This window comes from Bombina bombina, chromosome 2, assembly GCF_027579735.1.
Source record: "Bombina bombina isolate aBomBom1 chromosome 2, aBomBom1.pri, whole genome shotgun sequence".
NCBI classification, from domain to species: domain Eukaryota; kingdom Metazoa; phylum Chordata; class Amphibia; order Anura; family Bombinatoridae; genus Bombina; species Bombina bombina.
Genome location: NC_069500.1, coordinates 196,051,943 through 196,077,948, shown reverse-complemented (window position 1 = coordinate 196,077,948; position 26,006 = coordinate 196,051,943). Strand labels below are relative to the sequence as shown.

The 26,006-nt window shown below is 40.2% G+C and overlaps 1 protein-coding gene across 4 annotated transcripts in view; it reads left to right on the top strand.

Annotated features, from left to right (window-relative positions):
- Positions 1 to 26,006, top strand: part of ARHGEF28 (Rho guanine nucleotide exchange factor 28) — an 813,355-nt gene that overhangs the window by 709,801 nt on the left and 77,548 nt on the right. For all 4 annotated transcript variants that reach the window (XM_053701420.1, XM_053701419.1, XM_053701422.1 and 1 more), the window contains one exon: positions 2,460 to 2,642. In XM_053701420.1, the coding sequence (XP_053557395.1) occupies positions 2,460 to 2,642 (183 nt within the window). The remainder of the gene's footprint in view (positions 1 to 2,459; positions 2,643 to 26,006) is intronic.

Genomic DNA, 26,006 nt, shown 5'->3' with positions numbered 1-26,006 from the left:
CCCTTTAAGGCAGGGGTCTCAAACTCAAATTACCTTGGGGACACTGGTCAAATTGTCTTCTCCCATGGGGGCCGCTTCCAAAACTTTGAACAGAATTAAACTATATATATATATATATATATATATATATATATATATATATATATATATAATCTGAATGCTCTGTTAAACAGATACTATCAGTGATGTCTTTGTGTCATATGTGTAATCATTACATAAACACACCCACCCACACAAACACACACAGACACACATACACAGAACCCCCGAAACACATAGACGCACACAGACCCCCACATACACACACTCACACAGACCCACACCCACTCACACAGACCCACATACACAGAACCCCAAACACACACACAGACCCCCCCACATACACAGACACACACAGACCCCCCACATGCATGCACTCACACAGACCCACACACATACACAGACCACCCCCCACACACATACACATACATACCCACAAACACACCCACTAACACAAACTCACACATACACACACAGACCCACAAAAAGACCCACACAAACACACACACAGAACCCTCCCCCCCCCCACACACAGACCCCCCCCCCACATACACAGAAGCATACAGACCCCCACATACACACACTCACACAGACCCACACACATACACAGCCCCCCCCCCCACACACACATACCCACAAACACACCCACTAACACACCCACTAACACAAACTCACACATACACACACAGACCCACACAAAGACCCACACAAACACACACAGACCCCCCCCCCCACATACAGACGCACACAGACCCCCACATACACACACTCACACAGACCAACACACATACACAGACCCACACACATACACAGACCCCCCACACACATGCACACATACCCACAAACACACCCACTAACACAAACACACATACACACACAGACCCACACAAAAACACACACAGGACCCCCCCACACACACACAAACGTTATGGCATGGCAGTATTTTAAACAAAGTAAGCTACACAGCCTCTCTCTTAGATAGAGGCACAAAATAAATCTCACTATAAGGCAACTGTACTTAGCACATACCTTGCTCAACTCCATTGCTTGTCCTCCTCTGCTGCGGCTCCTGATCGTCTATGCTGCTGCCTGCTTATACTCAGTTTGCCCCACAGTCTCGCTGAGAGTTACACTACACTCCCCCAGTGAAGTCCTGGGTCCCCTCGTTACTGCCAAACACAAGCTCTGGGCAAAAAAATCCTTCCTCACTCGCTTGCTTTGCTCCTCTAGCACACCCACAAACAGCTTTGGCGCTAATTTTGGTGAGCTGCACACTTAGGGTCTTATATAGAAACGTGGGCTTGGAGCTGCAGCTCCTCGGGCCCCCGGCATTATATTAATCAACGCACAGCTCTAAGTTATGGGGAGTAAGTGAAGGGCCGCATTGTAACCGGTTTGTGGGCCGGAAATGCCCCGCGGGCGGTACTTTGAGACCCCGGCTTTAAGGTGACACAGGCTATGGGCATTTGCTCATGCCATAGAATACATATAATTCTATATTCAATTGTATTCTTTATTTTTGTGCCTAAACACTTCATTAAAAATATAGATACATAAAATTAACTTCATAATAATACTACACAGAGCCGCTTGATGGGGGTTTCATAGGTGATATTTTTGGCTTATAATGAAAGAACATAAAACCCAAAAAATTTCTTTCATGATTTAGAAAGAGCATAGAGTTTTAAACAAGTTTTCCATTTTACTCCTATTTTCAATTTCCCTTCATTCTCTTGATATTCATTACTGAAGTGCATTACTGGGAGTTAGCAGAACACATATGAAAGCCAATAAGATGAGGCATATATGTGCAGCCACCAATCAGCAGATAACTCCCAGCTCCTGAGCCTATCTGGGTATGCTCTTCAATAAACAAAGCAAATTAGATAATAGAAGTAAATTGGAAAATTGTTTAAAATGTTATACTCTATGATGAAAGAACATTTTTGGGTTTCATGTCCCTTTAAGTGTCAGAATTAATAACCTTTAAGGTCTATATGGAGGCACGTAATTCATTACTTTCATGCGTTAACAGGGAGAATTGAGTAGTTGTATTATTTTGCTTTACATTTAGGTTAAATTATCATCTTCACACTGCAAAGAATTATATTTGAACTTAAACATTGATGCAGTTCCTCTGATAATACATTTCACCCCATGTTTAAACATAGCCAGGCTGGGTCAGTTCACGATAAACATCTCCTATACTGGTGATCCATAGTTGATGGAAGATGCAGATTTCTCTTCCTAGTTATATCAGCTCTGAAATGAAGCCACTTCATTTTAACTGGCATCTCTCTTTCTAATTTACCAGCATTAGGTTTTAATGACATATCTAAAATATGCTTCTTACAGAACATAAAACTAATATGAACTCCTTTAAATGTAAAGAAAGCTCTAATTTCTTTTTTTTTTTTCAGAGGATCTCACTGTTCATGACCAACAACTTTGTAATTATTTGGAGGAAAAATTGCAAATCTATGCAGAACTGGCAGCACTTAGCGGAGGACACAGTGTAAATGCAGAACCACAACTTCTCATCAAGGCTGATTCTGGTGAAATCCCACAGGCTACGACATTGTTAACAGCAGCACTAAAGGAAGGTACGTTATCCAAATAGTGTAATGGGAATTTATATCCCTAGTAATTAGTTTCAGCGAACGTTGGATCAACCTTATACCATAATCTGTCTCCTTTATAAATGGATCCAGATATCAATAATATTAGCATATGTTAAAGCAAGCAAATAAATTAGCGAGAAAGACGCCACTCCAACTGAAGTCCACTGACGCGCGTTTCACAGTCCAGCTTCTTCATAGGGGGTCTCTAGCACTGCACAACAGTACTAAAGATAAATTAAATATGGTTCCTTCTATAGAAGGAGTCTAGCCTTATTTGATTTTACATGGCGCAAAGTCCTAAAAGCAAAGATATTAAAACAGCTCCCGCTATAGTAAGAGCTTAGTTTACTAGGTTCGTGTTTCTGCATGTTGGTCAATACCTAAAACGGTTTATCCATTAATATTTTCAAGTCTTCTTTTGAATCACTTTTCTCCAACATAGGTGTGTCCGGTCCACGGCGTCATCCTTACTTGTGGGATATTCTCTTCCCCAACAGGAAATGGCAAAGAGCCCAGCAAAGCTGGTCACATGATCCCTCCTAGGCTCCGCCTTCCCCAGTCATTCTCTTTGCCGTTGTACAGGCAACATCTCCACGGAGATGGCTTAGAGTTTTTTAGTGTTTAACTGTAGTTTTTATTATTCAAACAAGAGTTTGTTATTTTAAAATAGTGCTGGTATGTACTATTTACTCTGAAACAGAAAAGAGATGAAGATTTCTGTTTGTAAGAGGAAAATGATTTTAGCAACCGTTACTAAAATCGATGGCTGTTCCACACAGGACTGTTGAGAGGAATTAACTTCAGTTGGGGGAACAGTGAGCAGACTTTTGCTGCTTGAGGTATGACACATTCTAACAAGACGATGTAATGCTGGAAGCTGTCATTTTCCCTATGGGATCCGGTAAGCCATTTTTATTACAGACAGTAAATAAGGGCTTCACAAGGGCTTTTTAAGACTGTAGACATTTTCTGGGCTAAATTGATTTATATATAAACATATTTTATACTCCATAGCCTTGAGGAATTATTTTAATCTTGGGAATTTTGTAAAATAACCGGCAGGAACTGTATTGGACACCTTATTCTCTAGGGGCTTTCCCTAATCATAGGCAGAGTCTCATTTTCGCGCCTGTATTGCGCACTTGTTTTTGAGAAGCATGACATGCAGATGCATGTGTGAGGAGCTCTGATACATAGAAAAGACTTTCTGAAGGCGTCATTTGGTATCGTATTCCCCTTTGGGCTTGGTTGGGTCTCAGCAAAGCAGATACCAGGGACTGTAAAGGGGTTAAATATAAAAACGGCTCCGGTTCCGTTATTTTAAGGGTTAAAGCTTCCAAATTTGGTGTGCAATACTTTTAAGGCTTTAAGACACTGTGGTGAAATTTTGGTGAATTTTGAACAATTCCTTCATACTTTTTCGCAATTGCAGTAATAAAGTGTGTTCAGTTTAAAATTTAAAGTGACAGTAACGGTTTTATTTTAAAACGTTTTTTGTACTTTGTTATCAGGATTATGCCTGTTTAACATGTCTGAACTGCCAGATAGACTGTGTTCTGAATGTGGGGAAGCCAAGGTTCCTTCTCATTTAAATAGATGTGATTTATGTGACACAAAATTTAGAGAAAATGATGCCCAAGATGATTCCTCAAGTGAGGGGAGTAAGCATGGTACTGCATCATCCCCTCCTTCGTCTACACCAGTCTTGCCCACACAGGAGGCCCCTAGTACATCTAGCGCGCCAATACTCCTTACTATGCAACAATTAACGGCTGTAATGGATAATTCTATCAAAAACATTTTAGCCAAAATGCCCACTTATCAGCGAAAGCGCGACTGCTCTGTTTTAGAAAATACTGAAGAGCATGAGGACGCTGATGATATTGTTTCTGAAGGGCCCATACACCAGTCTGAGGGGGCCAGGGAGGTTTTGTCTGAGGGAGAAATTTCAGATTCAGGGAAAATTTCTCAACAAGCTGAACCTGATGTGATTACATTTAAATTTAAGTTGGAACATCTCCGCGCTCTGCTTAAGGAGGTGTTATCCACTCTGGATGATTGTGAGAATTTGGTCATCCCAGAGAAACTATGTAAAATGGACAAGTTCCTAGAGGTCCCGGGGCCCCCCGAAGCTTTTCCTATACCCAAGCGGGTGGCGGACATTGTAAATAAAGAATGGGAAAGGCCCGGTATACCTTTCGTCCCTCCCCCCATATTTAAAAAATTGTTTCCTATGGTCGACCCCAGAAAGGACTTATGGCAGACAGTCCCCAAGGTCGAGGGGGCGGTTTCTACTCTAAACAAACGCACCACTATACCCATAGAAGATAGTTGTGCTTTCAAAGATCCTATGGATAAAAAATTAGAAGGTTTGCTTAAAAAGATGTTTGTTCAGCAAGGTTACCTTCTACAACCAATTTCATGCATTGTCCCTGTCACTACAGCCGCGTGTTTCTGGTTCGATGAGCTAGAAAAGGCGATCACTAGTAATTCTCCTTCTTATGAGGAGATTATGGACAGAATCCGTGCTCTAAAATTGGCTAATTCTTTCACCCTAGACGCCACTTTGCAATTGGCTAGGTTAGCGGTGAAAAATTCTGGGTTTGCTATTGTGGCACGCAGAGCGCTTTGGTTAAAATCTTGGTCAGCGGATGCGTCTTCCAAGAACAAATTGCTTAACATTCCTTTCAAGGGGAAAACGCTGTTTGGCCCTGACTTGAAAGAGATTATCTCTGATATCACTGGGGGCAAGGGCCACGCCCTTCCTCAGGATAGGTCTTTCAAGGCCAAAAATAAACCTAATTTTCGTCCCTTTCGTAGAAACGGACCAGCCCCAAGTGCTACGTCCTCTAAGCAAGAGGGTAATACTTCTCAAGCCAAGCCAGCCTGAAGACCAATGCAAGGCTGGAACAAGGGAAAGCAGGCCAAGAAACCTGCCACTGCTACCAAGACAGCATGAGATGTTGGCCCCCGATCCGGGACCGGATCTGATGGGGGGCAGACTCTCTCTCTTCGCTCAGGCTTGGGCAAGAGATGTTCTGGATCCTTGGGCGCTAGAAATAGTCTCCCAAGGTTATCTTCTGGAATTCAAGGGGCTTCCCCCAAGGGGGAGGTTCCACAGGTCTCAATTGTCTTCAGACCACATAAAGAAACAGGCATTCTTACATTGTGTAGAAGACCTGTTAAAAATGGGAGTGATTCATCCTGTTCCATTAGGAGAACAAGGGATGGGGTTCTACTCCAATCTGTTCGTAGTTCCCAAAAAAGAGGGAACGTTCAGACCAATCTTAGATCTCAAGATCCTAAACAAGTTTCTCAAGGTTCCATCGTTCAAAATGGAAACCATTCGAACAATTCTTCCTTCCATCCAGGAAGGTCAATTCATGACCACGGTGGATTTAAAGGATGCGTATCTACATATTCCTATCCACAAGGAACATCATCGGTTCCTAAGGTTCGCATTCCTGGACAAGCATTACCAGTTCGTGGCACTTCCGTTCGGATTAGCCACTGCTCCAAGGATTTTCACAAAGGTACTAGGGTCCCTTCTAGCGGTGCTAAGACCAAGGGGCATTGCAGTAGTACCTTACTTGGACGACATTCTGATTCAAGCGTCGTCCCTTCCTCAAGCAAAGGCTCACACGGACATTGTCCTGGCCTTTCTCAGATCTCACGGATGGAAAGTGAACGTAGAAAAGAGTTCTCTATCTCCGTCAACAAGGGTTCCCTTCTTGGGAACAATAATAGACTCCTTAGAAATGAGGATTTTTCTGACAGAGGCCAGAAAAACAAAACTTCTAAACTCTTGTCAAATACTTCATTCCGTTCCTCTTCCTTCCATAGCGCAGTGCATGGAAGTGATAGGTTTGATGGTAGCGGCAATGGACATAGTTCCTTTTGCGCGCATTCATCTAAGACCATTACAACTGTGCATGCTCAGTCAGTGGAATGGGGACTATACAGACTTGTCTCCGACGATACAAGTAAATCAGAGGACCAGAGATTCACTCCGTTGGTGGCTGTCCCTGGACAACCTGTCACAAGGGATGAGCTTCCGCAGACCAGAGTGGGTCATTGTCACGACCGACGCCAGTCTGATGGGCTGGGGCGCGGTCTGGGGACCCCTGAAAGCTCAGGGTCTTTGGTCTCGGGAAGAATCTCTTCTACCGATAAACATTCTGGAACTGAGAGCGATACTCAATGCTCTCAAGGCTTGGCCTCAGCTAGCAAAGGCCAAGTTCATACGGTTTCAATCAGACAACATGACGACTGTTGCGTACATCAACCATCAGGGGGGAACAAGGAGTTCCCTGGCGATGGAAGAAGTGACCAAAATCATTCAATGGGCGGAGACTCACTCCTGCCACTTGTCTGCAATCCACATCCCAGGAGTGGAAAATTGGGAAGCGGATTTTCTGAGTCGTCAGACCTTACATCCGGGGGAGTGGGAACTCCATCCGGAAATCTTTGCCCAAATTACTCAACTGTGGGGCATTCCAGACATGGATCTGATGGCCTCTCGTCAGAACTTCAAGGTTCCTTGCTACGGGTCCAGATCCAGGGATCCCAAGGCGACTCTAGTAGATGCACTAGTAGCACCTTGGACCTTCAAACTAGCTTATGTATTCCCGCCGTTTCCTCTCATCCCCAGGCTGGTAGCCAGGATCAATCAGGAGAGGGCATCGGTGATCTTGATAGCTCCTGCGTGGCCACGCAGGACTTGGTATGCAGACCTGGTGAATATGTCATCGGCTCCACCATGGAAGCTACCTTTGAGACGAGACCTTCTTGTTCAAGGTCCGTTCGAACATCCGAATCTGGTCTCACTCCAACTGACTGCTTGGAGATTGAACGCTTGATCTTATCAAAGCGAGGGTTCTCAGATTCTGTTATTGATACTCTTGTTCAGGCCAGAAAGCCTGTCACTAGAAAAATTTACCACAAGATATGGAAAAAATATATCTGTTGGTGTGAATCTAAAGGATTCCCTTGGGACAAGGTAAAAATTCCTAAGATTCTATCCTTTCTTCAAGAAGGATTGGAGAAAGGATTATCTGCAAGTTCCTTGAAGGGACAGATTTCTGCCTTGTCTGTGTTACTTCACAAAAAGCTGGCAGCTGTGCCAGATGTTCAAGCCTTTGTTCAGGCTCTGGTTAGAATCAAGCCTGTTTACAAACCTTTGACTCCTCCTTGGAGTCTCAATTTAGTTCTTTCAGTTCTTCAGGGGGTTCCGTTTGAACCCTTACATTCCGTTGATATTAAGTTATTATCTTGGAAAGTTTTGTTTTTGGTTGCAATTTCTTCTGCTAGAAGAGTTTCAGAATTATCTGCTCTGCAGTGTTCTCCTCCTTATCTGGTGTTCCATGCAGATAAGGTGGTTTTACGTACTAAACCTGGTTTTCTTCCGAAAGTTGTTTCTAACAAAAACATTAACCAGGAGATAGTCGTGCCTTCTTTGTGTCCGAATCCAGTTTCAAAGAAGGAACGTTTGTTGCACAATTTGGATGTTGTTCGCGCTCTAAAATTCTATTTAGATGCTACAAAGGATTTTAGACAAACATCTTCCTTGTTTGTTGTTTATTCTGGTAAAAGGAGAGGTCAAAAAGCAACTTCTACCTCTCTCTCTTTTTGGATTAAAAGCATCATCAGATTGGCTTATGAGACTGCCGGACGGCAGCCTCCTGAAAGAATCACAGCTCATTCCACTAGGGCTGTGGCTTCCACATGGGCCTTCAAGAACGAGGCTTCTGTTGATCAGATATGTAAGGCAGCGACTTGGTCTTCACTGCACACTTTTACCAAATTTTACAAGTTTGATACTTTTGCTTCTTCTGAGGCTATTTTTGGGAGAAAGGTTTTGCAAGCCGTGGTGCCTTCCATTTAGGTGACCTGATTTGCTCCCTCCCTTCATCCGTGTCCTAAAGCTTTGGTATTGGTTCCCACAAGTAAGGATGACGCCGTGGACCGGACACACCTATGTTGGAGAAAACAGAATTTATGTTTACCTGATAAATTACTTTCTCCAACGGTGTGTCCGGTCCACGGCCCGCCCTGGTTTTTTAATCAGGTCTGATAATTTATTTTCTTTAACTACAGTCACCACGGTATCATATGGTTTCTCCTATGCAAATATTCCTCCTTTACGTCGGTCGAATGACTGGGGAAGGCGGAGCCTAGGAGGGATCATGTGACCAGCTTTGCTGGGCTCTTTGCCATTTCCTGTTGGGGAAGAGAATATCCCACAAGTAAGGATGACGCCGTGGACCGGACACACCGTTGGAGAAAGTAATTTATCAGGTAAACATAAATTCTGTTATCTTACAAGTTTGTAAAAGTTAAGTGTTTGTATTGTGTATGAGTGTGCATATGATCTGATTTCTGGTATCTAATAAATAATAGAATGGATGAGTAAATGATTATAAATATAAACAAATTGTTTTTTTTGGTGTATGCACAGTTAAACTTACTGATTTGGGATAAGGCATTCTTTTTTGTTGCAACTCATGCAAATGAACATAATGCAGCATGAAGGGTATTAAACTGCTTAAACACTTGAATCTGTAATCTGGGATGAATAATTTTGCGATAGAATGTTTGGAATATTTTCTTTAAATATTAGATATTGTTTTTCCTTTTTTTTAACAAACAAGAATAATCTAAGTTAAAGGGCCACTGTAAGTAAATATTTTCTATGCCTGTTACTAACTAACTACCCCAAATACGCTTTTTAGCAATAGCATTTCATTAACATATCTCTACCGTATATCAGAAATCTTGTTTGCAAATTTAATTGTTTTCTAAACCCACTCTGTGGGTATCCTTTGCTCTGTACCAATCCGTTTACAATACCTAGGTTTCAAAATGGCGCTTTAAACACAAAGTTATTGGTTTAAGTATTTTGAACACTCAGTGCTGAAAATAGTGGGCAGGATAACGTGACATCATCGGCGAATAAAAGATATAACTTTTAGAACGTTATGAAACTTCGTTTTGGAGAAAATATAGGTCAGTAGGTTTTAATTAATGTTTATTAACTTTAATATGTTAGTTGTTTAGCTTAAAAATTATAACAGAAAGTAATCCTTTAAATCGCAGTGGGTACACATATTTTTAACAATATAAAAAAAATCTAATAAATAAATAACAGTTTTAGTTAGTTGGTAAGATTTCCATTAAATGTTTTTATATTACCCATATTTTCACGTTTTTATTTTCAATTAACAATATTAACAATATTAAGTAACAATACTTAAAAAGACAGTAAAGTCAAAATTAAACTTAAATGGATTTGATAGAGAATTAATTTTTAAACAAATTTCCTTTTTACTTCTATTATCAGTTTTGCTTGGTTTTCTTGGAATCCTTTGTTAAAGAGTAGGTGAGCTCAGGAGCGTGCACATGTCTTTAGCCATCTGGCAGCAGTGGCTACAACAATGTTTATAGCAATGTTATACACAGTAGCAAACACTGCTGACATTGGCTGCTCCTATCAGTCCATCTAGATTTAAACTTTAACAAAGCATACAAAGAGAACAAAACAATTTGATGATAGAAGTACATTGGAAAGTTGTTTAAAATCGCTTGCTCTTTCTAAATCATGAAAGTTTCATGTTGACTTTATTGTCCCTTTAACAATATTAAATCATTTTATTCTTTTTTTTTTAAGTAGGCAGTAAACTATTAAGGTTTAAGTAAATTTCTGTAATGTGAAAATGTTCTCCTAGACATTCTTTGTTGCCATTGGGCCCCATGTACTAAGCAACAAACTCTGCTTTGGAGCCCCTGCACTGCAATTAAAAAGCAGTAGTAAAACTCCAAACTCATTAGTCTAGGGTGATTGGCAGGTCCTGCTCTTGCACGATTGGTTGCACTAGAGCAGGGGGTGGTACTGCACCAAGAAATACTTGTGCGATAGTAATCAAATGCCTTCTTGCCACAAAGAAATGATAGAATGAAGATAAAGTTAAAGGGATAGTCTAGTCAAAATTAAACTTTCTTGATTCAGATAAAGCATGCAATTTTAAGCAACTTTCTAGTTTACTCCTATTATCAATTTTTATTTGTTCTCTTGGTATCTTTATTTAAATGTAAGCTTAGATGCCGGCTCATTTTTGGTTTAGCACCTGGGTAGATTTTGCTGGTTGATGGCTACATTTAGACACCAATCAGAAAGCGCTACCTAGGTGCTAAACCAAAAATGATCCGGCTCCTATGCTTACATTCTTGATTTTTCAAATAAAGATAACAAGAGAACGAAGAAATATTGATGATAGGAGTAAATTAGAAAGTTGCTTAAAATTGCCTGCTCTATCTGAATCATGAGAGTTTAATTTCTCCAACATAGGTGTGTCCGGTCCACGGCGTCATCCTTACTTGTGGGATATTCTCCTCCCCAACAGGAAATGGCAAAGAGCCCAGCAAAGCTGGCCATATAGTCCCTCCCAGGCTCCGCCTACCCCAGTCATTCTCTTTGCCGTTGCACAGGCAACATCTCCACGGAGATGGCTAAGAGTTTTTTTGGTGTTTAAATGTAGTTTTATTCTTCAATCAAGAGTTTGTTATTTTAAAATAGTGCTGGTATGTACTATTTACTCTGAAACAGAAAAGAGATGAAGATTTCTGTTTGTAAGAGGAAAATGATTTTAGCAACCGTTACTAAAATCGATGGCTGTTTCCACACAGGACTGTTGAGATGAATTAACTTCAGTTGGGGGAAACAGTGAGCAGACTTTTGCTGCTTGAGGTATGACACATTTCTAACAAGACTTTGTAATGCTGGAAGCTGTCATTTTCCCTATGGGAACCGGTAAGCCATTTTCTTAGTTTAGTATAAGAATAAAGGGCTTCATTAGGGCTTAAAAAACTGGTAGACATTTTTCTGGGCTAAAACGATTACTTTACTAAGCATATTTGGCAGATTATAACTATTAATAGTTATTATAATCTTGGGGATTGTTTTAAAAAAAAAAAAACCGGCCTTTTCTAGTCATAGGCAGAGCCTCATTTTCGCGCCACTAATGCGCAGTTGTTTTTGGAAAGCAAGGCACACAGATACCTGGGACTGTATAGGGGTTAAATCTAAAAACGGCTCCGGTTCCGTTATTTTAAGGGTTAAAGCTTTCAAATTTGGTGTGCAATACTTTTAAGGCTTTAAGATACTGTGGTCCAAAGAGAAAGAGAGAGGCGCCTCATGGGACAGTATCGAAACAACCAAATCAGGTATACAAAGGGACAGCCCGTAATGGGGTATACTCACAAGGAGAGCGGCATATAAGGATGCCTAGTAGAGCGGGACGGGACTACAAGTCGCCCGACAGACGTGCACAGCAGTGCGTGGAGACGTCGGGTCACGGGGTCGGTTCAGCCAATCAGCGGCCAAGGAGAACCAGCATCGAACGTCACAGCTGTTCAAGGAGTAACCTACGCAAGGCTTGACGTATGATCGGCAGGTCATCAAACCAATCAGGATAATGGATCAGGATAATGAAGAGCAAGGAGTGATATAGATAAAAAAACTCGTATTTATTGAGTTAGTTAAAAACAATTAGCATACAGCAACGCGTTTCTCGACCTACGGGTCGTTTCATCAGGCTGATACTGCCTATCTCACAACTTGCTCTACTTATAGTATTTAATATCCTATCAAATGCTGACCTCACTCACACACCCCTGTAGGGGGCCAATCAGATAGCCAAACACGGAATTGGTTGGTGGCCATTCACATTCGTCATATGGGTGGGGTGTGTGTGTGACGTAAGCCACATCGGCTTTCAGATAAATTTGAAATTAAAAGTGAAAACAATTCATCTTAACATAATATTAATATATATATATATATAACAACTCTAATAAAAATGATAAAATATATACACAACTAATCACAATATTAAACAACTTCTTTGATCCTTGGTGTAACGACTTTGAGTAATAATGACACACGTCATGTATATATATATAGTAGCGTCAATGCAACCAAATAATAAAGAGTTGCGTGATTTCGAATAAACGTTACTATACAAAATGTGTCTTTTCTGGCAAACATGTGTCCTAGTCTCACAGATAAAACAGACCATTAAAGCCTAGCATGCATAACATATAAATTATAAAAAACAAATATATTATATATATATAAAAATTATAAACAAAGGGACCCAGACATGACATAGGACTCCCCCCAAACTCTAACTAATTGATAAGCTATGGTCATAACATAATACATAATATAATATAAAAAGGATAGAGATTAGTATCCTTTCTAACGCTGTCCTATAATCATGGCTCATATATTGAGAGAGACTTAATATGGCCCTTTTTAGCATATATATTACCCATATACAGGTGTAAGTTTGCCAAACAAGGACTATTTTTAAAATATATAAAATCAGTCCCGATAATTAATGATAGCATGGAGATATACACATAACCTGTCGACTTTAGTCCAACGGGCCGAGGCTCAGTGAAGGAGAGGGAGACCTAAGGGAGCCAGTCACTGGAAGGCGGCCAAATCAATACATAGATTCAGGCCGTCAGGGTGCATACTCTTTAGTACATGGATCCAGTAGGTCTCCCTCTGCCTAAGTCTGAAAAAACGATTATATAAATGAGACTTAGATATATGTTCGATGGGATTGATGGAAAAGCATTTGAGATCACCATTATGAGCATTGTTACAGTGTCTGGAGACACTGTGAAGTCTATAGTTATTTCTCATATTACGTTGGTGCTCAGCCCACCTAGTACTAAGGCGCCTACAAGTGCGCCCCACGTACTGCATTCCACAAATGCATGTCAACAAATATACAACATAATTGGATGCACAGGATACATGCCCGGTTATAGTGTATGATTTATGGGTAATGCTAGATCTAAAAGTTTTTTGTTTATTGTTAACAAATGTACACATCTTGCATCTATTAGACCTACATTTAAAAGAGCCTGATGGTAATTGGCATACTGATAGATGGTTACGTGTAGGTGGTGTCTTGTGTTTCACCACTTTACTAGGAGCCAGCAATGTTTTTAGAGTGGGAGCCTTTCTATAGACTACTCTTGGTTTATTGTCCAACTGTTTTCCTAGAATGGGATCTTTCATCAAAATCTCCCAATGTTTGTAAATGATTTGTTAACCCTCAGAAACAACAAATCCCTCATCATTAGGCAGGCCGACAAAGGCGGAGGGGTGGTCCTACAAGATATAGATGATTATCTTGTGGAAGCAAGAAAAATTTTATTTAACACCTCCTATTATACAAAACTCAACTCGGATCCTACTGCGAGATATAGAGCTACCCTTAGAGATATCGTAGAAGGTGCTTTTAAGGAAGGGATACTTTATAAAAAGGAAAAGGATTACCTGGTACCTAATGAGCCCAACCAGGCTTTTTACTACCACCTTCCTAAGATACATAAGGACAACAAATGTCCTCCAGGCCGTCCCATAATAGCAGGGATAGGCAGTCTTACGGACAATGTATCTTCATACGTGGATTATTTTCTACAGAGGTATGTATTGGGTCTCGAGTCATATATTCGGGACTCAACAGACCTTCTGAAGAAATTAGAGCCAATGCAGATCTCTTCAGAAATGATATGGATAACATGCGATGTCCAAGCACTGTATTCCAATATCCCCCACGAGTTGGGGCTGCTAGCAGTATCCCATTACTTAGAACGAGATATATACCTTCCTGAGAATCAAAGAGTCTTTATATTGGACTTGATCACTTTCATCCTGGAACACAATTATTTTGTGTTCCAGGATGAGTTCTTTTTACAGACAAGAGGTACTGCCATGGGTACCAGGTTCGCCCCGAGCTACGCTAACCTATTCATGGGTTACTTCGAACAACATTATATATATGAATCGGTTTTTGGGGCGAACCTGGTATTCTATGGCAGATTTATAGATGACCTCATATTCATTTGGAGGGGCGATCAGTCCTCTGCTAATCTATTTATAGATCATCTAAATTCTAACAATAGAGGTATAAACTTCACGAGTGTCATCAATGATAAATCTATTGTTTACTTAGATCTAAATCTTTGTTTCACTGATGGGAAGGTAACTAGCACCACCTTTTTTAAAACGGTTGACTGCAACAGCTTTCTGGACTTCAAGAGTTGCCATTACCATCCTTGGAAACAAAATGTGCCTTATGGGCAATTTAGAAGAGTCCGCCGCAATTGTAGCTCTATATCCGATTATGAGTCTCAGAGTCTCATTTTACGAGAACGTTTCATTGAGAAAAACTACCCAACATACATCATTAATAATGGGTACAGTAGGGCTAAATTTGATGATAGAGAGAAATATTTCCTTACTGCTACCACCCAAGCAGAGAAGGCCGAGGGAATTAACAAATGCCCTCTATTCATAACTCAGTACAATTCCAACCACCACCTAATAAAACAAATCATTTACAAACATTGGGAGATTTTGATGAAAGATCCCATTCTAGGAAAACAGTTGGACAATAAACCAAGAGTAGTCTATAGAAAGGCTCCCACTCTAAAAACATTGCTGGCTCCTAGTAAAGTGGTGAAACACAAGACACCACCTACACGTAACCATCTATCAGTATGCCAATTACCATCAGGCTCTTTTAAATGTAGGTCTAATAGATGCAAGATGTGTACATTTGTTAACAATAAACAAAAAACTTTTAGATCTAGCATTACCCATAAATCATACACTATAACCGGGCATGTATCCTGTGCATCCAATTATGTTGTATATTTGTTGACATGCATTTGTGGAATGCAGTACGTGGGGCGCACTTGTAGGCGCCTTAGTACTAGGTGGGCTGAGCACCAACGTAATATGAGAAATAACTATAGACTTCACAGTGTCTCCAGACACTGTAACAATGCTCATAATGGTGATCTCAAATGCTTTTCCATCAATCCCATCGAACATATATCTAAGTCTCATTTATATAATCGTTTTTTCAGACTTAGGCAGAGGGAGACCTACTGGATCCATGTACTAAAGAGTATGCACCCTGACGGCCTGAATCTATGTATTGATTTGGCCGCCTTCCAGTGACTGGCTCCCTTAGGTCTCCCTCTCCTTCACTGAGCCTCGGCCCGTTGGACTAAAGTCGACAGGTTATGTGTATATCTCCATGCTATCATTAATTATCGGGACTGATTTTATATATTTTAAAAATAGTCCTTGTTTGGCAAACTTACACCTGTATATGGGTAATATATATGCTAAAAAGGGCCATATTAAGTCTCTCTCAATATATGAGCCATGATTATAGGACAGCGTTAGAAAGGATACTAATCTCTATCCTTTTTATATTATATTATGTATTATGTTATGACCATAGCTTATCAATTAGTTAGAGTTTGGGGGGAGTCCTATGTCATGTCTGGGTCCCTTTGTTTATAATTTTTATATATATATAATATATTTGTTTTTTATAATTTATATGTTATGCATGCTAGGCTTTAATGGTCTGTTTTATCTGTGAGACTAGGACACATGTTTGCCAGAAAAGACACATTTTGTATAGTAACGTTTATTCGAAATCACGCAACTCTTTATTATTTGGTTGCATTGACGCTACTATATATATATACATGAAGTGTGTCATTATTACTCAAAGTCGTTACACCAAGGATCAAAGAAGTTGTTTAATATTGTGATTAGTTGTGTATATATTTTATCATTTTTATTAGAGTTGTTATATATATATATATATTAATATTATGTTAAGATGAATTGTTTTCACTTTTAATTTCAAATTTATCTGAAAGCCGATGTGGCTTACGTCACACACACACCCCACCCATATGACGAATGTGAATGGCCACCAACCAATTCCGTGTTTGGCTATCTGATTGGCCCCCTACAGGGGTGTGTGAGTGAGGTCAGCATTTGATAGGATATTAAATACTATAAGTAGAGCAAGTTGTGAGATAGGCAGTATCAGCCTGATGAAACGACCCGTAGGTCGAGAAACGCGTTGCTGTATGCTAATTGTTTTTAACTAACTCAATAAATACGAGTTTTTTTATCTATATCACTCCTTGCTCTTCATTATCCTGATCCATTATCCTGATTGGTTTGATGACCTGCCGATCATACGTCAAGCCTTGCGTAGGTTACTCCTTGAACAGCTGTGACGTTCGATGCTGGTTCTCCTTGGCCGCTGATTGGCTGAACCGACCCCGTGACCCGACGTCTCCACGCACTGCTGTGCACGTCTGTCGGGCGACTTGTAGTCCCGTCCCGCTCTACTAGGCATCCTTATATGCCGCTCTCCTTGTGAGTATACCCCATTACGGGCTGTCCCTTTGTATACCTGATTTGGTTGTTTCGATACTGTCCCATGAGGCGCCTCTCTCTTTCTCTTTGATTTACAGGTACCCATCCTTACTTTACAAGAGTGCTGCCCGCTTCTTCGGAATACCCTGGGAACATCCTCATACTGAACATCCTTTTTGAACTTTGCGCACCTCCCATAGAGACTTGGTTTACTCTATTTCTCACTGTTTTCGAAACTGTTACTGGTAAAGAGAGGATTGCTGCATTACTATTACTAAGATCACCCCCCACTATAATACACTGGTATTAACCCTGTCACGTTTTGTTTGATATAATTTTATTATTTTGGTATAGATTGTTAAATACATATCACGATTATATTATATGATATTTTGTCATTTTGATATTTATATTCTATACATCACGATTATATTGAGATTTTGATATTTCTGCACTTTTTCTAAAGCACCTGTGTGTTAATTTCAATAGAAGTGCATTAGATTCACACGGCTTTCACACTATTGAAGTTTATATATTTAAGGTTTCAATTGTTGATCCATAAGCTAAATTGTTTATATTTTTAGAGTTATATTGTTTTTACACTTACAGTATTTACTCATATTTTTAGATTTATTATATTATCCACTATATTGATTAGTAATCACTATTAATAATGCTTTCAGTCAGTGAGAGGACAAACAAGAGGCTCATGATGGTTTCACATGCAAATTCTAATACTAACATGTCTGATACTGGGAATGACATAGAAAATTTATCTATTCATGCATTATTTGCTAGACTAGAGGAGTCCATCAATGTCGAATGCAGACATTGGTTGGACGCCGAGATGTTACAAAAATATCTAGATAAAAAGCAGATACCTCGTGGGTTAAGAGTTTTTAAAAATTGTTCATTCAAAGATGATTTAAATCTTAATGCCAAATGGGAGGAAGCATTAGATGGCTGCTCCATCACACTCATGAAAATTTTAATTACCCATAGGAAAACATTGGTTGAGCAGATCTCAAAAGAAATTGACTCCATCCAGAATAGCTTAGATAAATTTAAAAATTCCCAATTATACGATGAACTTAACTCGATGGTGTTGCAAAAAACAGATAATTTTCAAAAAGAACTTATGTCAATTAAAAATAAAAAACTCATGAGAGATGATGAAGACTACTCAAAGGGCCAAGTTCACACCTATAATAAGGGCCAAAATAGCAATAAAAATAAAAATAAAAATACTAAAGTAAATCCATCAGAACCCTCTTTAGTGAGTAATATTGTAATTGAGGGGAATTCAAATTACCCCCAGACCCCTGGATTAGGGTATTTAACTGACCAAAATAATGATTGGACAGTGGTGAACTACTCTAGAAATAAAAATAAAAATAAAGATAGGAGTGGAAATAAAAGTATAAATCAGTCACACTATAGAGAAAATAGGCAGCCCTACAATGATCATAATAGTGAATATGGCCATTCATATGATGATTACAATAGAGATCCCCATAGGTCATTTATACAACATGAAAGAGGGGGACCCAACAATTATAGTGAGTGGACAAACAAACAACACTTTAATTATACTGATCGAAAGAACGATAATGGATATGATTACGAACGCCCCCACTATAGATCACATTACGACTCACAAAGACCCATATATAATGCTAATAAGCACTCTCACTCAACACGGGCTAACTTGACACATTTGAATCATCCTTCATCCAATCAGAATTATGGAGATTGGAGAGGTCACTCCTCTAGAAATAAAGGTACATCACATTTTAGAGACACGTCTACTTCTGATTATCGTGACTCTTCAAATAGATCACAAACCACTAATAGACCAATGGTTAACAATAATGGCCACTCTTATGTAAATGACACTAGTCGAAATTGTATTCCCAACTTAAGCCCATATGTTGAAAATGTGAACCAAACAGGAGCTTCTGCGAATAATTCTTCTCCTAATTTTTTAGAGTTAGGCCCCAGACAATCCACCTGGAAACAGAAAACAATTGCCAGTTATCTAGAACCTGTGGTCTCTTTAACTGCCCCCCCAAAAGGCAAAAGACCACACGGAAACAAGGGTGCAGAGGACGAAGTACAGCCCTCAAAGAGACACGATTACAGACCTTGAAAAAAGGCATTTATAACCTTTCATCTCATACACTAACAAATGATGAGATACGGGTTCTTGGTAAAGGCCTATCCTATAGTCCCTCCATCAAACATAATATTTTCTCACTTTTCGTAGACCTAAATAAATTTACACAGAAATTGTCCATGCAAAAGTTTTTTGCTGAGAAATTGCTTAGGGATAACACACAGAGGCCCATTTTAACTGATTCTATGGAAGCAAGACTCAGACAGCAAACTGTTGCCGTCTACGAGCCTGATAGCTTATTAGATCAATTATGTGATGGCTATATACATACATCTTTTAGAAACAAATCTAATTTTGTACCACAGCTTACTAATAATGCACATATCGAAATATTTAGACAATTGGTCAGCGATGATTTTGAAAAAATTCCCAAAAAGATAAATAATAGACAAGAGAATTTGTTTGCCAATGAAAAAAGAGCTTTGTTAACCCTCAGAAACAACAAATCCCTCATCATTAGGCAGGCCGACAAAGGCGGAGGGGTGGTCCTACAAGATATAGATGATTATCTTGTGGAAGCAAGAAAAATTTTATTTAACACCTCCTATTATACAAAACTCAACTCGGATCCTACTGCGAGATATAGAGCTACCCTTAGAGATATCGTAGAAGGTGCTTTTAAGGAAGGGATACTTTATAAAAAGGAAAAGGATTACCTGGTACCTAATGAGCCCAACCAGGCTTTTTACTACCACCTTCCTAAGATACATAAGGACAACAAATGTCCTCCAGGCCGTCCCATAATAGCAGGGATAGGCAGTCTTACGGACAATGTATCTTCATACGTGGATTATTTTCTACAGAGGTATGTATTGGGTCTCGAGTCATATATTCGGGACTCAACAGACCTTCTGAAGAAATTAGAGCCAATGCAGATCTCTTCAGAAATGATATGGATAACATGCGATGTCCAAGCACTGTATTCCAATATCCCCCACGAGTTGGGGCTGCTAGCAGTATCCCATTACTTAGAACGAGATATATACCTTCCTGAGAATCAAAGAGTCTTTATATTGGACTTGATCACTTTCATCCTGGAACACAATTATTTTGTGTTCCAGGATGAGTTCTTTTTACAGACAAGAGGTACTGCCATGGGTACCAGGTTCGCCCCGAGCTACGCTAACCTATTCATGGGTTACTTCGAACAACATTATATATATGAATCGGTTTTTGGGGCGAACCTGGTATTCTATGGCAGATTTATAGATGACCTCATATTCATTTGGAGGGGCGATCAGTCCTCTGCTAATCTATTTATAGATCATCTAAATTCTAACAATAGAGGTATAAACTTCACGAGTGTCATCAATGATAAATCTATTGTTTACTTAGATCTAAATCTTTGTTTCACTGATGGGAAGGTAACTAGCACCACCTTTTTTAAAACGGTTGACTGCAACAGCTTTCTGGACTTCAAGAGTTGCCATTACCATCCTTGGAAACAAAATGTGCCTTATGGGCAATTTAGAAGAGTCCGCCGCAATTGTAGCTCTATATCCGATTATGAGTCTCAGAGTCTCATTTTACGAGAACGTTTCATTGAGAAAAACTACCCAACATACATCATTAATAATGGGTACAGTAGGGCTAAATTTGATGATAGAGAGAAATATTTCCTTACTGCTACCACCCAAGCAGAGAAGGCCGAGGGAATTAACAAATGCCCTCTATTCATAACTCAGTACAATTCCAACCACCACCTAATAAAACAAATCATTTACAAACATTGGGAGATTTTGATGAAAGATCCCATTCTAGGAAAACAGTTGGACAATAAACCAAGAGTAGTCTATAGAAAGGCTCCCACTCTAAAAACATTGCTGGCTCCTAGTAAAGTGGTGAAACACAAGACACCACCTACACGTAACCATCTATCAGTATGCCAATTACCATCAGGCTCTTTTAAATGTAGGTCTAATAGATGCAAGATGTGTACATTTGTTAACAATAAACAAAAAACTTTTAGATCTAGCATTACCCATAAATCATACACTATAACCGGGCATGTATCCTGTGCATCCAATTATGTTGTATATTTGTTGACATGCATTTGTGGAATGCAGTACGTGGGGCGCACTTGTAGGCGCCTTAGTACTAGGTGGGCTGAGCACCAACGTAATATGAGAAATAACTATAGACTTCACAGTGTCTCCAGACACTGTAACAATGCTCATAATGGTGATCTCAAATGCTTTTCCATCAATCCCATCGAACATATATCTAAGTCTCATTTATATAATCGTTTTTTCAGACTTAGGCAGAGGGAGACCTACTGGATCCATGTACTAAAGAGTATGCACCCTGACGGCCTGAATCTATGTATTGATTTGGCCGCCTTCCAGTGACTGGCTCCCTTAGGTCTCCCTCTCCTTCACTGAGCCTCGGCCCGTTGGACTAAAGTCGACAGGTTATGTGTATATCTCCATGCTATCATTAATTATCGGGACTGATTTTATATATTTTAAAAATAGTCCTTGTTTGGCAAACTTACACCTGTATATGGGTAATATATATGCTAAAAAGGGCCATATTAAGTCTCTCTCAATATATGAGCCATGATTATAGGACAGCGTTAGAAAGGATACTAATCTCTATCCTTTTTATATTATATTATGTATTATGTTATGACCATAGCTTATCAATTAGTTAGAGTTTGGGGGGAGTCCTATGTCATGTCTGGGTCCCTTTGTTTATAATTTTTATATATATATAATATATTTGTTTTTTATAATTTATATGTTATGCATGCTAGGCTTTAATGGTCTGTTTTATCTGTGAGACTAGGACACATGTTTGCCAGAAAAGACACATTTTGTATAGTAACGTTTATTCGAAATCACGCAACTCTTTATTATTTGGTTGCATTGACGCTACTATATATATATACATGAAGTGTGTCATTATTACTCAAAGTCGTTACACCAAGGATCAAAGAAGTTGTTTAATATTGTGATTAGTTGTGTATATATTTTATCATTTTTATTAGAGTTGTTATATATATATATATATTAATATTATGTTAAGATGAATTGTTTTCACTTTTAATTTCAAATTTATCTGAAAGCCGATGTGGCTTACGTCACACACACACCCCACCCATATGACGAATGTGAATGGCCACCAACCAATTCCGTGTTTGGCTATCTGATTGGCCCCCTACAGGGGTGTGTGAGTGAGGTCAGCATTTGATAGGATATTAAATACTATAAGTAGAGCAAGTTGTGAGATAGGCAGTATCAGCCTGATGAAACGACCCGTAGGTCGAGAAACGCGTTGCTGTATGCTAATTGTTTTTAACTAACTCAATAAATACGAGTTTTTTTATCTATATCACTCCTTGCTCTTCATTATCCTGATCCATTATCCTGATTGGTTTGATGACCTGCCGATCATACGTCAAGCCTTGCGTAGGTTACTCCTTGAACAGCTGTGACGTTCGATGCTGGTTCTCCTTGGCCGCTGATTGGCTGAACCGACCCCGTGACCCGACGTCTCCACGCACTGCTGTGCACGTCTGTCGGGCGACTTGTAGTCCCGTCCCGCTCTACTAGGCATCCTTATATGCCGCTCTCCTTGTGAGTATACCCCATTACGGGCTGTCCCTTTGTATACCTGATTTGGTTGTTTCGATACTGTCCCATGAGGCGCCTCTCTCTTTCTCTTTGATTTACAGGTACCCATCCTTACTTTACAAGAGTGCTGCCCGCTTCTTCGGAATACCCTGGGAACATCCTCATACTGAACATCCTTTTTGAACTTTGCGCACCTCCCATAGAGACTTGGTTTACTCTATTTCTCACTGTTTTCGAAAAAGATACTGTGGTGAAATTTTGGTGAATTTTGAACAATTCCTTCATACTTTTTCACATATTCAGTAATAAAGTGTGTTCAGTTTAAAATTTAAAGTGACAGTAACGGTTTTATTGTAAAACGTTTTTTGTGCTTTGTTGACAAGTTTAAGCCTGTTTAACATGTCTGAACCATCAGATAACGATGTTCTATATGTATGAAAGCCAAGGTTTCTCCCCATTTAAATATATGTGATAATTGTGTCATAGTGTCCAAACAAAGTAGGGACAATAATGCCATAGATAATGATATTGCCCATGATGATTCCTCAAATGAGGGGAGTAAGCATGGTACTGCATCATCCCCTTCTGTGTCTACACCAGTTTTGCCCACACAAGAGGCCCCTAGTACATCTAGTGCGTCAATACTTATTACCATGCAACGATTAACGGCTGTAATGGATAATTCTATTGCAAACATTTTATCCAAAATGCCTACTTATCAGAGAAAGCGCGATTGCTCTGTTTTAAACACTGAAGAGCAAGAGGACGCTGATGATAACTGTTCTGACATGCCCTCACACCAATCTGAAGGGGCCAGGAGGGAGGTTTTGTCTGAGGGAGAAGGGAAAATTTCTCAACAAGCTGAACCTGATGTTGTAACATTTAAATTTAAATTAGAACATCTCCACGCACTACTTAAGGAGGTATTATCTACTCTGGATGATTGTGACAATTTGGTCATTCCAAAGAAAATGTAAGATGGCCAAGTTCCTAGAGGTTCCGGTGTCCCCTGATGCTTTTCCCATACCCAAGCGGGTGGCGGACATAGTAAATAAGGAGTGGGAAAGGCCCGGCATACCTTTTGTTCCTCCCCCTATATTTAAGAAATTATTTCCTATAGTCGACCCCAGAAAGGACTTATGGCAGACAGTCCCCAAGGTCGAGGGGGCGGTTTCTACTCTAAACAAACGCACTACTATTCCTATAGAAGATAGTTGTGCTTTCAAGATCCTATGGATAAAAAGTTAGAGGGTTTGCTTAAAAAGATGTTTGTTCAGCAAGGTTACCTTCTACAACCAATTTCATGCATTGTTCCTGTCACTACAGCTGCGTGTTTCTGGTTCGAAGAACTAGAAAAATCGCTCAATAAAGAATCTTCGTATGAGGAGGTTATGGACAGAGTTCAAGCACTTAAATTGGCGAACTCTTTTATTTTAGATGCCGCTTTGCAATTAGCTAGATTAGCGGCGAATAATTCAGGGTTTGCTATCGTGGCGCACAGAGCGCTTTGGCTAAAGTCTTGGTCAGCGGATGTGTCCTCCAAGACCAAATTGCTTAACATCCCTTTCAAGGGTAAAACACTGTTTGGCCCTGACTTGAAAGAGATTATTTCAGACATCACTGGGGGAAAGGGCCACACCCTTCCTCAGGATAGGTCCTTTAAGGCTAAAAATAAGCCAAATTTTCGTCCCTTTCGCAGAAACGGACCAGCCTCAAATTCTACACCCTCTAAGTAAGAGGGTAATACTTCTCAAACCAAGCCAGCCTGGAGACCGATGCAAGGCTGGAACAAGGGTAAGCAGGCCAAGAAACCTGCCACTGCTACCAAAACAGCATGAAGTGTTGGCCCCCGATCCGGGACCGGATCTGGTGGGGGGCAGACTTTCTCTCTTTGCTCATGGGCAAGAGATATTCAGGATCCTTGGGCGCTAGAAATAGTTTCTCAAGGTTATCTCCTGGAATTCAAGGAACTACCCCCAAGGGGAAGGTTCCACAGGTCTCAATTATCTTCGAACCAAATAAAAAGACAGGCATTCTTACATTGTGTAGAAGACCTGTCAAGAATGGGAGTGATTCATCCTGTTCCATTAGGAGAACAAGGGATGGGGTTTTACTCCAACCTGTTCAAAGTTCCCAAAAAAGAGGGAACATTCAGACCAATTTTAGATCTCAAGATTCTAAACAAGTTTCTAAGGGTTTCATCGTTCAAAATGGAAACCATTCGAACGATCCTTCCTACCTTCCAGGAAGGTCAATTCATGACCACGGTGGATTTAAAGGATGCGTACCTGCATATTCCTATCCACAAGGAACATCTTCGGTTCCTAAGGTTCGCCTTTCTGGACAAGCATTACCAGTTTGTGGCACTTCCATTCGGATTAGCCACTGCTCCAAGGATTTTCACAAAGGTACTAGGGTCCCTTCTAGCGGTGCTAAGACCAAGGGGCATTGCAGTAGTACCTTACTTGGACGACATCCTGATTCAAGTGTCGTCTCTGTCAAAAGCAAGGGCTCATACGGACATTGTCCTAGCCTTTCTCAGATCTCACAGGTGGAAAGTGAACATAGAAAAAAGTTCTCTGTCCCCGTCAACAAGAGTTCCCTTCTTGGGAACAATAATAGTTTCCTTAGAAATTAAGATTTTTCTGACAGAGGCCAGAAAATCAAACTTCTAAGCTCTTGTCAGGTACTTCATTCTGTTCTTCTTCCTTCCTTAGCGCAGTGCATGGAAGTAATAGGTTTGATGGTTGCGGCAATGGACATAGTTCCTTTTGCACGAATTCATCTAAGACCATTACAACTGTGCATGCTCAGACAGTGGAATGGGGATTATACAGACTTGTCTCCGACGATCCAAGTAGATCAAAGGACCAGAGATTCACTCCGTTGGTGGCTGACCCTGGACAAACTGTCACAGGGAATGAGCTTCCGCAGACCAGAGTGGGTCATTGTCACGACCGACGCCAGTCTGGTGGGCTGGGGCGCGGTCTGGGAACCCCTGAAAGCTCAGGGTCTATGGTCTCGGGAAGACTCTCTTCTCCCGATAAACATTTTGAACTGAGAGCGATATTCAATGCTCTCAAGGCTTGGCCTCGACTAGCAAAGGCCAAATTCATAAGGTGTCAATCAGACAACATGACGACTGTTGCATATATCAACCATCAGGGGGGAACAAGGAGTTCCCTGGTGATGGAGGAGCATCCGGGGGAGTGGGAACTCCATCCGGAAATCTTTGCCCAAATAACTCAATTATGGGGCATTCCAGACATGGATCTGATGGCCTCTCGTCAGAACTTCAAGGTCCCTTGTTACGGGTCCAA